Source organism: Salarias fasciatus, chromosome 15, assembly GCF_902148845.1.
Source record: "Salarias fasciatus chromosome 15, fSalaFa1.1, whole genome shotgun sequence".
Taxonomy (NCBI): Eukaryota; Metazoa; Chordata; class Actinopteri; order Blenniiformes; family Blenniidae; genus Salarias; species Salarias fasciatus.
In genome coordinates, this window is record NC_043759.1 from 2,605,628 (window position 1) to 2,618,439 (window position 12,812).

The window sequence follows — 12,812 nt, forward strand, 5'->3', positions numbered from 1 at the left end:
ATCACTGCGGCCGCTGCACCGATCCACCTGTCAATCTCACGCTCCATCTGTCCCCCACTCGAGAACAAGACCCCAATATACTTAAACTCCTCCACTTGAGCCAGAGTCTCTCCACTGGTCTGGAGAGGGCAAGCCACCTTATTCCGGTCGAGGACCATGGCCTCGGATTTGGAGGTGCTGATCCTCATCCCTGTCGCTTCACACTCGGCTGCGAACCGCCCCAGTGCATGCTGTAGGTCCGGGTTCGATGAAGCCAACAGGACAACATCATCTGCAAAAAGCAGAGATGAAATCCTGTGGTCCCCGAACCGGACCCCCTCCGGCCCCTGGCTGCACCTAGAAATTCTGTCCATAAAGATTATAAACAGAACCGGTGACAAAGGGCAGCCCTGCTGGGGTCCAACATGCACCTGAACAGGTCCAACTTACTGCCGGCAATGCGGACCAGACTCCTACTCCGGTCATACAAAGACCGGACGGCCCTTAACAAGGGGCCCCAGACTCCGTATTCCCGGAGCACCCCCCACAAGACACCACGAGGGACACGGTCGAATGCCTTCTCCAAGTCCACAAAACACATGTGAACTGGTTGGGCAAACTCCCACGAACCCTCGAGCACCCTATGGAGGGTATAGAGCTGGTCCACTGTTCCACGACCAGGACGAAAACCGCATTGTTCCTCCTGAATCCGAGGTTCAGCTATCGGTCGAATCCTCTTCTCCAGTACCCTGGAATAGACTTTCCCAGGGAGGCTGAGGAGTGTAATCCCCCTATAGTTGGAGCACACCCTCCGGTCCCCCTTTTTAAACAGGGGGACCACCACCCCAGTCTGCCAATCCAGAGGCACCGTCCCCGACTGCCACGTGATGTTGCAGAGACGTGTCAACCAAGACAGTCCCTGCACATCCAGAGACTTGAGGTACTCAGGGCGAATCTCGTCCACCTCCGGTGCCTTGTCACCGAGGAGCTTACCAACCACCTCGGTGACTTCAGCTTGGGTGATGGATGAGTCCACCTCTGAGACCTCAGCCTCTGCTTCCTCCACGGAAGACGTGGCGACGGGATTGAGGAGGTCCTCGAAGTATTCCTTCCACCGTCCAACAATATCCCCAGTTCAGGTCGGCAGCTCCCCACCTCCACTGTAAACTGTGTTGGCGGAGACCTGCTTTCTCCTCCTGAGGCACCGGACGGTTTGCCAGAATTTCTTCGAGGCCGACCGATAGTCCTCCTCCATGGCCTCCCTGAACTCCTCCCAGACTCGAGTTTTTGCCTCCACAACCACTCGGGCTGCAGTTCGCTTGGCCTGCCGGTACCTGTCAGCTGCTTCAGGAGTCCCATGAGCCAACAAGGCTCGATAGAGCTCCTTCTTCAGCTTGACGGCAGCCCTTACTTCCGGTGTCCACCACCGGGTTCGGGGGTTGCCGCCACGACAGGCACCGGAGACCTTACGACCACAACTCCGGGCAGCTGCTTCGACAATGGAGGTGGAGAACATGGTCCACTCGGACTCAATGTCCCCAGCCTCCCTCGGGACATGAGAGAAGCTCTCCCGGAGGTGGGAGTTGAAAACCCTGCTGACAGAGGCACTGTATTGTGTCTTATTTTATTTTTATTTCCATGTTTGGAAAGAGACAGGTTTAGTTGAAAAGGTTTACAACTGAATTTATATTTTTCTTAGTGGGATTTATAAGTGCATTGATCATTTTCCTGCTAAGTGGAGGCACCGTCGTCAGAACAATTTCATTTAAGGGTCTAAGATCATTTTCTTTTGTATCTCCTGTTTACCAAGTTTTATTGAAGCAAGTAGCAGTACCCAGGGCGCCGCTCATAGTACTACCACCATGTTAACCAGGGAGTTAACTCAATAGCTACATGGGATGGGTGTTACACACACTTGGGGGCCGCTGGTCTGGGGGGGTAGCTGCTGTTCAGGTTGGTTCACTGTGGGAGTCATGGCTCTCCTCCCAAGTGGTGGTGGGCGGAGTGTGCGGGGGGGGGGGGGGGGGGGGGGGGGGGGGTTCTTGGGGTCTTTGGCCCTGAACTCTAGACTCTGCCCAACAACCACTCTTTATGAGAAAATTACTTGTGTTCATGAACACCATAACCATTTGACCAGGCGCCATATGGCAGATTACATATCTCTTCCTAAGGCTCAAACAGGTGCAGAGAACAGTGATGTACAGGGCTGCTAATCTGTGGAACAATTTACCTTTAGCTGTAAGAAAAGAGAACAACATAAAAACTTTTAAAACCACCATGGCAAAAAATTTTAAAGCTTGATTTAATCGGTGGTGCATTTTTAGTGTTTGTTTTATGTTTTAATTGTATTATTGTCTTGTTTCATTCTAATCAGAGACCACATCTCCTCCACTCTCATCCTGAATACCGGCACTCCTCAGGGGTGTGTCCTCAGTCCCCTCCTCTACTCCTTGTTCACACACCACTGCTCTCCTGTTCACTCCAGCAACACCATCGTTAAGTTTGCAGATGACACCACCATCATAGGACTGATCAGAGGCAACGAGGAATCAGCCTACAGGGAGGAAGTCCAGCATCTGGTGGTGTCATCACAACAACCTGAGCCTCAACACTGGAAAGACCAAGGAGACGATAGTGGACTTTAGAAGAGCAAAGCGAACTGAGCAGTCTGTCCTCGACATTGATGGGAGGAGGTAGAGAGAGTGGAGAGCTTTAAGTTCCTTGGGGTCCACATCTCTGAAGACTTCACGTGGTCCACCCACATCTCTCACCAGGTGGGGAGGCCCAACAGAGACTGGACTTCCTCAGGAAGCTGCGTCAGGCACATCTCCCCGTGAAGCTGCTCAGCAACTTCTACCGCTCCACCATCGAGAGCCTCCTGACCTCCTGACCTCCTGACCTCCTGCTGCACGGTGTGGTTCAGCTGCTGCACTGCGGAGGACAGAAAGGACCTGCACTGGGTGGTAAAAGCAGCAGAACGGGTGACTGGGACAAAACTACCTTCCCTCAGAGATGTGTACACTGCCAGACTTCAGAGGAAATCAGGGGAATCACCAGAGACCCCTCACACCCAGGCCACTTTCTTTCTCCCCCCTCCCCTCGGGCAGACGCTACAGGACACCGAGAGACAAATGTTGGTGCCGTCTGCAACAAACACCAAAGAAGAAGAGCACCCGGATCCAGCCAATAGAACGTCTCTGATCCAGCATGCAGAGCTCACTGATCACAACACCACCACCTCTGTGTGTGCGCTACTGAAGGAGCAGGATGTCACTGTGTGTCAGTATTTTACCGTAAACTCGGACAGAGACGCCGCAGCTGACTGCAACACTTGTCATGCAGAAGTTTCCCGTTGTGGCAGAGAACCCGGAAAGTTTAATACGACCAACCTCATCGCACGTTTGAAGTATGTTTTTTTTTTTTGAGTGAAGACTAAGAGCCAGTCAGTGAACCTGGAGCTGTGAACTATGAGGTTTGAGCAGCTGGACAGTGGACAGTATTGTGTTGTTGTTTTTGTTGTTTTCATCCTCACCTTCAGTTATTCCACCATTTACTGAAACTAAGAAATATCTGAAGAGGACTGGAATTATTTGCACTTTTAAAGTATAATTTGGAGTTATTTAGGGTTTTTTTCCAGCATATTCTAATGTATTTATTTTCTTACTTTATTCAACTGTAGAGCTCTGCAGGTATTATGTTGAAGGTTAAAATATTTGTAACCAATTGGTTAATAATAAATGGGTCAGTTTTTCTCATACCCACTGTTGCTGACTGTTGTTCTCTGTGTAACATCACTTGATCAGGCCGTTTCCAACATGGCACATTAAAAAATAAGTAATAAAGTATGTATGATTCGCGCTGATATCGTATCGGCCAAAACTCAAGGTTGCAACATCGGTATCGTATCAGAAGTAAAAAAGTTGTATCGGGACATCCCGATTGGCTGTGTCATATGGTCTTTTCTTTTAATGTTGCTAGAGAGAGTACCAAAGGGATTCTCATTGTTCTTTGTAACAGTGACAATAAAGATCCATTCTATTCCATTCTAATCTATTCTATTTAATTGTGTGTATATGCTCCTTTCACTATTTAATTCCTTATATTTTACTGATTAATGGATTTATGTATTGCATTTCATGATTGTTTTATTCTGTGTATTCTGTTTACTATCTTTGTATTTCATTCATGTGCACTACTAATTGTATGATTGTTTTAAGTAGTGGTGGACCCCAGGAAGACTACTGGTCACCTTGATGGCAAATAATGGGGATCCAATCTTTAATAAATAAATAATAAATATTGCATGTATTCTTCTTTGTTTCTTTGTGGGATGTAAACAGATACTGCCACCAGCACTTTCAGGGGTGCATCGCAGTGAGAGATGAGCATGAAGCAGATAATCACAATAACCTGACGCATCGGCACTCAAAAGTTTCGTGACAACATAATAAATTACTACCAACAGTGACACCTTGTGGTCGGGCATTTTAACTGCCATGCCTTCAGCATGATGCAGCCTCCTCACACTCGATCTCACATTTGCTTTTTTATTCAAACAATAGTTAATGTCAAGAGTTCTGATGTGTTTTTCTTCTCTTAAGGTCCATTGGTCTCAGATGTTTTGTGGAGACATGATGGCGGATGAAGGACATGGTGAGTTTTATTTCAACTTCAACTATTTTGAAAACTTCAGTCCTCCTCCACCAAAAACACATGACACACATCTCGTACTTTTCACATATCAGTTTTTAGTTGTTTTCAATTGATCTGCAGAGTGATCTGATCATCTCAGCCGATCTTTTTCCTTCAGCAGCTTCCATAAATGGAGCAGTTCACTGTGAAGGTCCATGTAGCAGCTCCACTGCAGCAGCTTCAGCTACACAGCAGCTAACAAGTCATTTCAAAGTAGAAAGTGACGACAGTGAAACTTTGAATATCTGGAAAAGCAGAGTTTGAAGAGTCGAAAGCATCAGAGCTTTTTTCAATCCAACCAATTTCAGACCATTCCTAAAAAGTTTGTAGTCACATGACCTGGTGATTTTAATCGTATGGTTGGTTGACAAAATATAAAGTGATCATTGTGAACAGCTCACCTTTGCTCAGGTATCACAATCCACCAACTGATTTTAGAGAGGATCTGAGTGATTTCAGGTTCTGCTGGTCATCCAGAAAACTTGAAGCTGTGATCATTTCTTCCGATGCTGACATCTGAAAGTGGAAATATTACTACTGTTATTACTCTTGTTTAAAAATGTCTTTGGGTACTTTTGACTTTGAGGATCTTTTACATCTTCAAATGAAAAATGTTTAAAGAACCTGCAGGAGGTGAAGCCAAGAAACCGAATGAAAAATTCCTTAAAATTTTTCACTAAAATTAACTTGTGCTTCATTTTTATCAAGGTCTTTTTATATTTTTTTTTTCCAGAAATACATAATCAATGAGGATGAAGTGAGAGATGCTCGATTGTTTGATCTCTGCCTTGTTCCAATTTCAGATCCTCCGCTGAAGCGCAGCAGCAGCTTTTGGTTTATTCCACCGAGCAGTGAGTCAAAGTGAAATAACACTGAAATATACAGAATAAAAACAAAGCATTTCCCCCCCCCCAAAAAAAAAATACATCAGTATCTGAACACAATCTACCTAACTCCCTGTGAACCTGTTCAACTAATTTTTCTTCCCAGTGTCGGCGCTGAGGCTGGTTCTGTTGGGGAACAGCTGGTCTGAGAGGAGCTCAGTGGGAAACTTCATTCTGGGAATGAACGCATTCAACATGGAGGAAGAACCGCGTCAATGTTTCTGTGTCTGCAGGGAATCCAAGGACAAAAGAATCGTTCTCATCAACACCTCAGATCTCCTGCAACCAAACATCTCTCCGACAGAACTGAGAGAACATACAGAACGTTGTGTGAGTCTCTCTGATCCTGGACCTCATCTGTTCCTGCTGGTTATTCAGCCTGAAGTCTTCACTGAGGAGAACAGTCAGAGGCTTCAGTCCTTCCTGGAGAGCTTCAGTGAGCAGTCATGGACTCATTCAGTCTTACTGATATCAGCAGCTGGAGAGGAGACGCTACAACCTGATCAGGAAACTTTCCCCTCATTGAGAGACTTGATTGAGAAATGTAGAGTCAAACTATTGTGGAACAAAAACCTCCAACAACACCTGTTGACACACATGTGTGACATGATGAATCAGAACAACGGGGAACACGTGACACTGGATCTTTTCAGTGATGCACGTTCAGATTCGCCCTCTGGTGTCGAAAGTTGTCAGCAAGAAGGAGATCCTCCCAGCTTCAACCAGGATCCTGTGGATGGAGACCGTAAGTGGAAAAAACATTTTATACCTTTAGAAGAAAAAACACCTTTGAGTTTTGAGTATGTGCATCATTGTAGTTTTGATTGTACTTACTATTTTTTTTTATTATTATTAAAGTAGTCTAAAGAGCTGTAGTGATTTTCAGAGCTATGCCTTTGGAACACATGCTCCTGGCACGGCCACTCAAGGCCATGCTCCCTGATTAGGGATGGTCTCTTTACTACTCGGGCATTGCATAGAGTGAAATCTGCAGTGTGGATGTGGGGATACTCACAAGCCGACACAGTTGGAGTTTGTAGCAGTGGATGTTCTTCATTCTTTGAACAAGTGTGCAAGGTAATGGAAAGGGCACTGCCAGAAGACTTGTTAGTTTCTCTGGATAACTTCAACACTCGTGTTGGCCATGACTGGCTAACCTGGAAGCGGATGATCGCTCGAGAAGGCATGCCTAATCCAAAACCAAGTGATGAGGTGTTGGACTTAAATGCTCATCATGGATTGTCTGTAACAAACACCATGTTTGAACATGACAACTCTCGTAAGTGTGCTTGGGACCACAGTTCCTTTGGTGTCAGGTTGATGATGGACTTTGCTGTTGTTTCGCCTTACCTGAGACTATGTGTTCTGGACACGTGGGTGAAGAAAGGTGCAGAACTGCCATTAGTTATTGAGTTGGATCAGGTGCCATTGAAGACGCAGGAGGAACAATGTAGTTTATATCCCGGAACAATAGACCAGCTCTTCACCTTCTCAGGGCAGTGATTCTCAACCATGGGGCCTTGGCCCAAGTAGGGGCAGCAAGTTTCAACTACTGGGCCATGAAAGACTCTCAGAAACTTTCATTTTCACACCTGTGGGGACAGCTTTCCACCACTAGATGGCAGCGAGGCACTATTTAGTTGCTGAATATGCTCTAAAACGCAACAGCAAAAGAAGCCATATTGTAAACATTTGACTGAAGTTATAGAAACATTTTTTAAAATTTAAAATGATGAAAATGATCCCACCCCCTCCTCAAAGGTGAAATTTGTGCACAAGTACAATCCTGATTTGATTAAGTTTGGCTTGTAAATGGAGGTAGTGAGGCAGAGCTGAGAGCCCAGTGTGCTGAGTGTGGCCTAAACGCCTAGCCTCCACAAGAAGCCGAACAAAGTTCAGCAGCTCAGGAGGTGCAAGAACAAAATGAAGTCATTTTTTTCTCACACCTCCTCCTGGCTGAACAAAGTTCAGCTGCTTGTCCTGCAAGAACGTTCTTCAGCTGGGTGATCGAGACGTCTTCTGTGATTGGTCAAGTGTTCCTGCTTCACCTCGACACTCCCATTACAGTTTTTCACGATTGTTAACACACGTTTCTCAATACAATAACGGCTTTCTCAATACTGCCCACACACAATGCTCAACCTGACTCTCCCTTTGCAAGAACACTCTTGCCATCAAATCTCTACATTGTGTTGACAAAATGGAACTCGTGTTTTCATTTGCTACACACAGTCGTATTTTACATACCATTCATTGAGCACACACAAGTAAGCTTTGGCTGCACACTACCAAGCATTTACTGCACATTGTAGTGTAAAATTGAAAACACTGTTGTAAAATGGAACACACCATGTGAATATGAATATGATAATCAGCTGAATTCATCATGAGAATTGTTTAACTGTCCATGTGTATATTTACTTGTACTTTTAGCTCCTTTTGGTTTAACAAAATGTTACTAATGCTCAACAAGAAGTGTCTATTTTGGTTATTCATACATTTAAAATTATTCTGGACTCAGATCATGTTTTAAACTGATTTTGTTTAATGACTGAAGTGAACACATTTCCAGAGGATTTAAAAAAAGATATATTTCTGAATCAAAGTTCTTTAAAAGGCATGGCAGAAAATTATTCACATCGATTGCTTCTTGTTGTCTCGTGGATAACAGTATCCACGAGAGAACAGGTCCCCAGTAAAAGTTATTAGTCTGGTTCTAAAGTTACGAAATACATTGTCAGAACCAGTGTGAACAGAATAATTTAACATGCTGTTTCTTTTCCAAGGTAACTCTATTGTGCGCACACACAAGTGACAAGTACACATCTTTAAAAAAAAAAAACCTTCTTTCTAACGTTTTCATTTTGGGGTCACAGTCTCAGTATAAAGAGCAAAGAAGCCCAGACACCTCTGTCTTCTTCCATGTTCCTCTTCTGGAGGCACCCCAAGTCTCTCCCAGACCAAGCCAGGTATAAGCAGGGTTATATTTGGTCCAGTATTGTTTCTACCTTCATTTGTCTGTCAAATTCACCATGACACGATCATGTGACTTGAAGCCCTGTGATCCCAAGGACCCCCAAGACATTCAATGAGCTGCCTCGGCTTCATTCTACTCAGATGTGTGGGAGAGAAGCCAAGGCACAGCAGCTGCAGGTCAGCTTCTACATTGGTGTTATGGTATGGTTCTAAGGCTCAGGAGCAGACAGCAAAGGTGACAGTGATTTACAAAATGATTTCCTTCCAGGAGTGAGGAGAAGCGAGTTAAGAGGTCTTCTGATCCTGTGAGCTCATTGAGAGCATTGAGGGGCAACAGAGGCACAGATCTGTTTCCTCGAGGAGTTGTCCAGAGTTGGCATCGAGAGTTGGTTGGAGGCAGGCGGGCAGTCAGGGAAGTCCGGGAAAGGCCCGACAAGGAGGGTTCGGTTGGCTGGTGTTGGAGAACTAGGAGTGGAGAACTCAGAGTTAGTGAATGCACAAGAGCTGTGAGCCGAATCGTGCATCCATCTGACTGTGTAGTGTCATGCTATCTATCTTGGCGCAAAGACAGGACACCACTTAAATAGTGAGGGCAAATGATACACAGGTGAAAACGTTCCCGTTGATGTGGCAATCTCACACTTGCATCAACAGCCTCCCCAGCACCGACCACCTGAGAAGCAGAAACAGAACAGAGTAGGTTACAGCGCCCCAAAGAGGAGGCCGATGTGGGGGACATGACACATTTGATCTGATGTAAAATGCCTCATGTTCAATAGATCTTCATGAAAGCAGTCACCTCCAGTAAAGCCTGACCTCATGTCAACTGTGTAAATATTCTTTATTCTCAATATTTGAAGGTGTTTTCTCATCTAATTTTCATTCTGATTTATGTTTTCATTCCAGAACACGGACTCAAGATCGTGTTGTTTGGAAAAAGCGATGACAAGAAAATATCACTAGGAAACCTCATCACTGGAAAACTAGAGTTAAAAGCACCACAACTTTGGGAACGTAAAGCGCCATTCTCTCGGCTTTATGGAGGGAAACAGTGTGTGTCTGTCAGTGGAGAGTGGGACAGAAAACCTTTGACAGTGGTGAAAACTCCAAACGTCTTTAATATGTCAGTGGAAGCAGTGAGAAAGGTGATAAAGAAATGTGTGGAGCTCTGTTCTCCAGGACCAAATGTTCTGCTGCTGCTAGTGAAACCCTCTGATATCACTGAAGAGGACAGAAAAACTCTGATGTCCATCCTGGGTCTGTTTGGTCAGGATGTTTTGAAACACTCCATGGTCGTCCTGACTCATGAAGATGAAGGTCGTCACCCCACAGTAGACACACTCATCCAGGACTGCCAGCAAAAGGTTCACAGCTTCACTGCTGACTGGAAGAATCTTTCCAGACATGACCTTCAAGAGTTGATGCAGAAAATGGAAAGGATAGTGAACACCAACAGAGGAGAGTTTCTGGCAGCAGATAAAGAAACAGACATTGAAACAGTGAGAAGAGAAGTCAAACCTCCTGTGAACCTGGTGTTGTTTGGCAGAAGAGGAGCTGGAAAGACGTCAGCAGTCAATGCTATACTGGGACCAGGAAGGTTTGGACCAGCTGCCAACTCCTCAGAGTGTGTCAGAAACCAGGGAGAGGTGTATGGACGGTGGGTCTCTGTGGTGGAGCTGCCTGCTTTGTGTGGAAGACCTCAGGAGGAGGTGATGGACCAGGCTCTCAGGTGTGTCTCCCTCTGTGATCCTGAAGGTGTCCATGCCTTCATCCTGGTCCTGCCTGTGGATCCACTCACTGATGAAGACAAGGGAGAGTTAGAGACCGTCCAGAAGACCTTCAGCTCTCGAGTCAATGACTTCACCATGATTCTGTTCACTGTGGACTCAGATCCTTCACATCCAGCCAAGGTCAACTTTGTCGAAAAAGACAACGAAATGAAGAAACTACGTGAGAGCTGTGGAGGAGGACATGTCATTGTCAACAAGAACAAGATCCAAGTGTCTGAGCTGCTGAAAGTTGTGGGGAGGATATCTGACACTTTCACAATACAAACACTTGCATTTGGCCAAATCAATCAGGTCATTCAAAAAGACAGAAGAGTCAATGAGCTGCAGGCTGAACTCCAGAAACTTCAGAAGAGCAGAAAGACTGGTGAGTCTGGTGTTTGAATTATCGTCTTTTCCATTCACTAAATAACAGTGGGCAGTATTTACATATTACTCCAAATCTTTTCCAGGTGTTGAAGAAAAGCTGAGGTCAGACTGTCTCCGGATTGTTCTTCTCGGGAAGACTGGCAGTGGAAAGAGCTCCTCAGGAAACACCATCCTGGGAAAAGATGTGTTTACAGTGGATTTAAGTCAAACGTCCGTCACCAAATATTGTCAGAAAGCATTAGGTGAAGTGGACGGTCGTGCTGTGACTGTGGTCGACACTCCTGGACTGTTTGACACCAATTTGTCCCATAAACAGATTCAAGAGGAGCTGGTGAAATGTGTCAGTCTTCTGGCTCCAGGACCACACGTCTTCTTACTGGTCTTACAAATTGGGCGACTCACCAATGAAGAGAAGGAGACCCTGAAACTCATCAAGGAGGGTTTTGGTAACAATTCTGAAAAATATACCATCGTCCTTTTCACACAAGGAGATTCACTGGAACGTCATAAAAAGTCCATTGACCAGTACATTCAAGAGAAATGTGATGATTCCTTCAAGAAGCTGATCAGAGACTGTGGAAACAGATACCACGTGTTCAATAACTACAGCGAAAATAAAAACACACAAGTCAGGGATCTGATGACAAAGATCAACGCCATGGTGGAGGAAAACAATGGCTTGTGCTACACTGACGATATGCTGCAAGAAGCCGAAGCAGCCATCCAGAAAGAAATGAAGAGACTCCTGAAAGAGAAAGAAGAAGAGATGCAGAAAAGGATTGAAGACCTTGAAAGAGAACACAACGAAGAGAAAGAATCCATGACAAGAGAAATGGAGGAGCAAAGATCAGAAATTGAAAAGGGGATGCTGCAAAAGGACAGAAAACTGAAAGAAATGAAAGAGCAGATCAACAAAGAACATGAAGAGAGGAAGAAAGAACAAGACATGAGAGAAAAAGAAGAACGCAAGTGGAGAGATGAGAAGAAGACATGGGAAGAAAAACTGGCAACACAGGAGGAGGAATTCAAAGCAAAATCAGAATCTGAGGCAAACAAGCTAAGAATGGAGATGAAACTGCAACACGATGCCTGGGAGAGGGAGCGAGATCAGTGGAACGAGAAACGAAGCATAGAAGATGAAGAGAGAAAGCAGAGGGAGAAGAAACTTCTGGAAGAATACACTCAGTTAAAGCATGAATATGAAAACAAGAAAGAAGAGGATGACCGCATCAGAGAACGCCATGAAAACGAACAAAAAGAATTACAAGATAAGTTCAGTGAAGAACTGGAAAACCTCAGAATGACTTATGAGGAGGAAGCCAGGCAGAAAGCTGAAGAGTTTAATGAGTTCCAAGAAAAATACAAAAAGGATCTTGAGGATCAGAAGCAACAACATCAACAAAGCATGAAAGATAAAGATGAAAAATATGATCTTTTGAAGGCTCTTAAAGAGTGCAACGAAAGGGAAAAGATCAGAAAGCACAGAGAACAAATCAGTGACCTGGTGAAATGTGTGATGAAGAAGAAAAGCAATGTGACAGAAATCAGTGGCTTGTTGATGAAACACGAGGAACAAATGAAACAAGCAAAATCTGAGACGGAACAAGAACGACTACAGAAAATCCAGGAAGAAGAAACTGTTGAGTTGATCGAGAAACTTCTTCATCCAGAGGAGTCCAAAAAGTACTGTATTATTTTGTGAGGTGAGTTAAAACACGGGAGCAACATTTTATCAGACTTTGATTATCATTCAGTCATTCACGTCATGGGACCAGCTTACTGCTGGTGAAAAGCAGCAAATATCTCAGAGAGCCAGAAGAGGAGACTTTTTGTATCATTAAAAGAAAGTAGCTCAGTGCAGTAATGGCCTCCCAGCAGTCCAAACCTGCTGCAGCTTCACTAATCCTGCCAATCCTTACGGCTGCTGCTGCCGCGTTTGGTGTAAAATGGGGGCAACTGTAAGTTTTATTAAAGCTGCGAGCAGTCGGGACCGAGCCCACCCGCCGGCCCGCGACTGAGACCATCCTCGTATCTTGCGGAAATTGGATCTTTGGATTTAAAAGCTGAGGGTCACTGAATGAAGGAACTGACTGAGAGTTTGATTGACAGCTGCTGTCAGCTGTGT

General features: G+C 45.0%; 1 protein-coding gene across 1 annotated transcript in view; it reads left to right on the forward strand.

Moving 5' to 3' along the window:
• Positions 1 to 12,812, forward strand: part of LOC115402421 (GTPase IMAP family member 8-like) — a 34,839-nt gene that overhangs the window by 16,554 nt on the left and 5,473 nt on the right. The window contains exons 2-6 of the mRNA XM_030110955.1: positions 4,581 to 4,632; positions 5,475 to 5,522; positions 5,662 to 6,300; positions 9,438 to 10,685; positions 10,771 to 12,390. Coding sequence (XP_029966815.1) covers positions 4,596 to 4,632; positions 5,475 to 5,522; positions 5,662 to 6,300; positions 9,438 to 10,685; positions 10,771 to 12,389 — 3,591 coding nt within the window. The 5' untranslated portion in view covers positions 4,581 to 4,595 and the 3' untranslated portion in view covers position 12,390. The remainder of the gene's footprint in view (positions 1 to 4,580; positions 4,633 to 5,474; positions 5,523 to 5,661; positions 6,301 to 9,437; positions 10,686 to 10,770; positions 12,391 to 12,812) is intronic.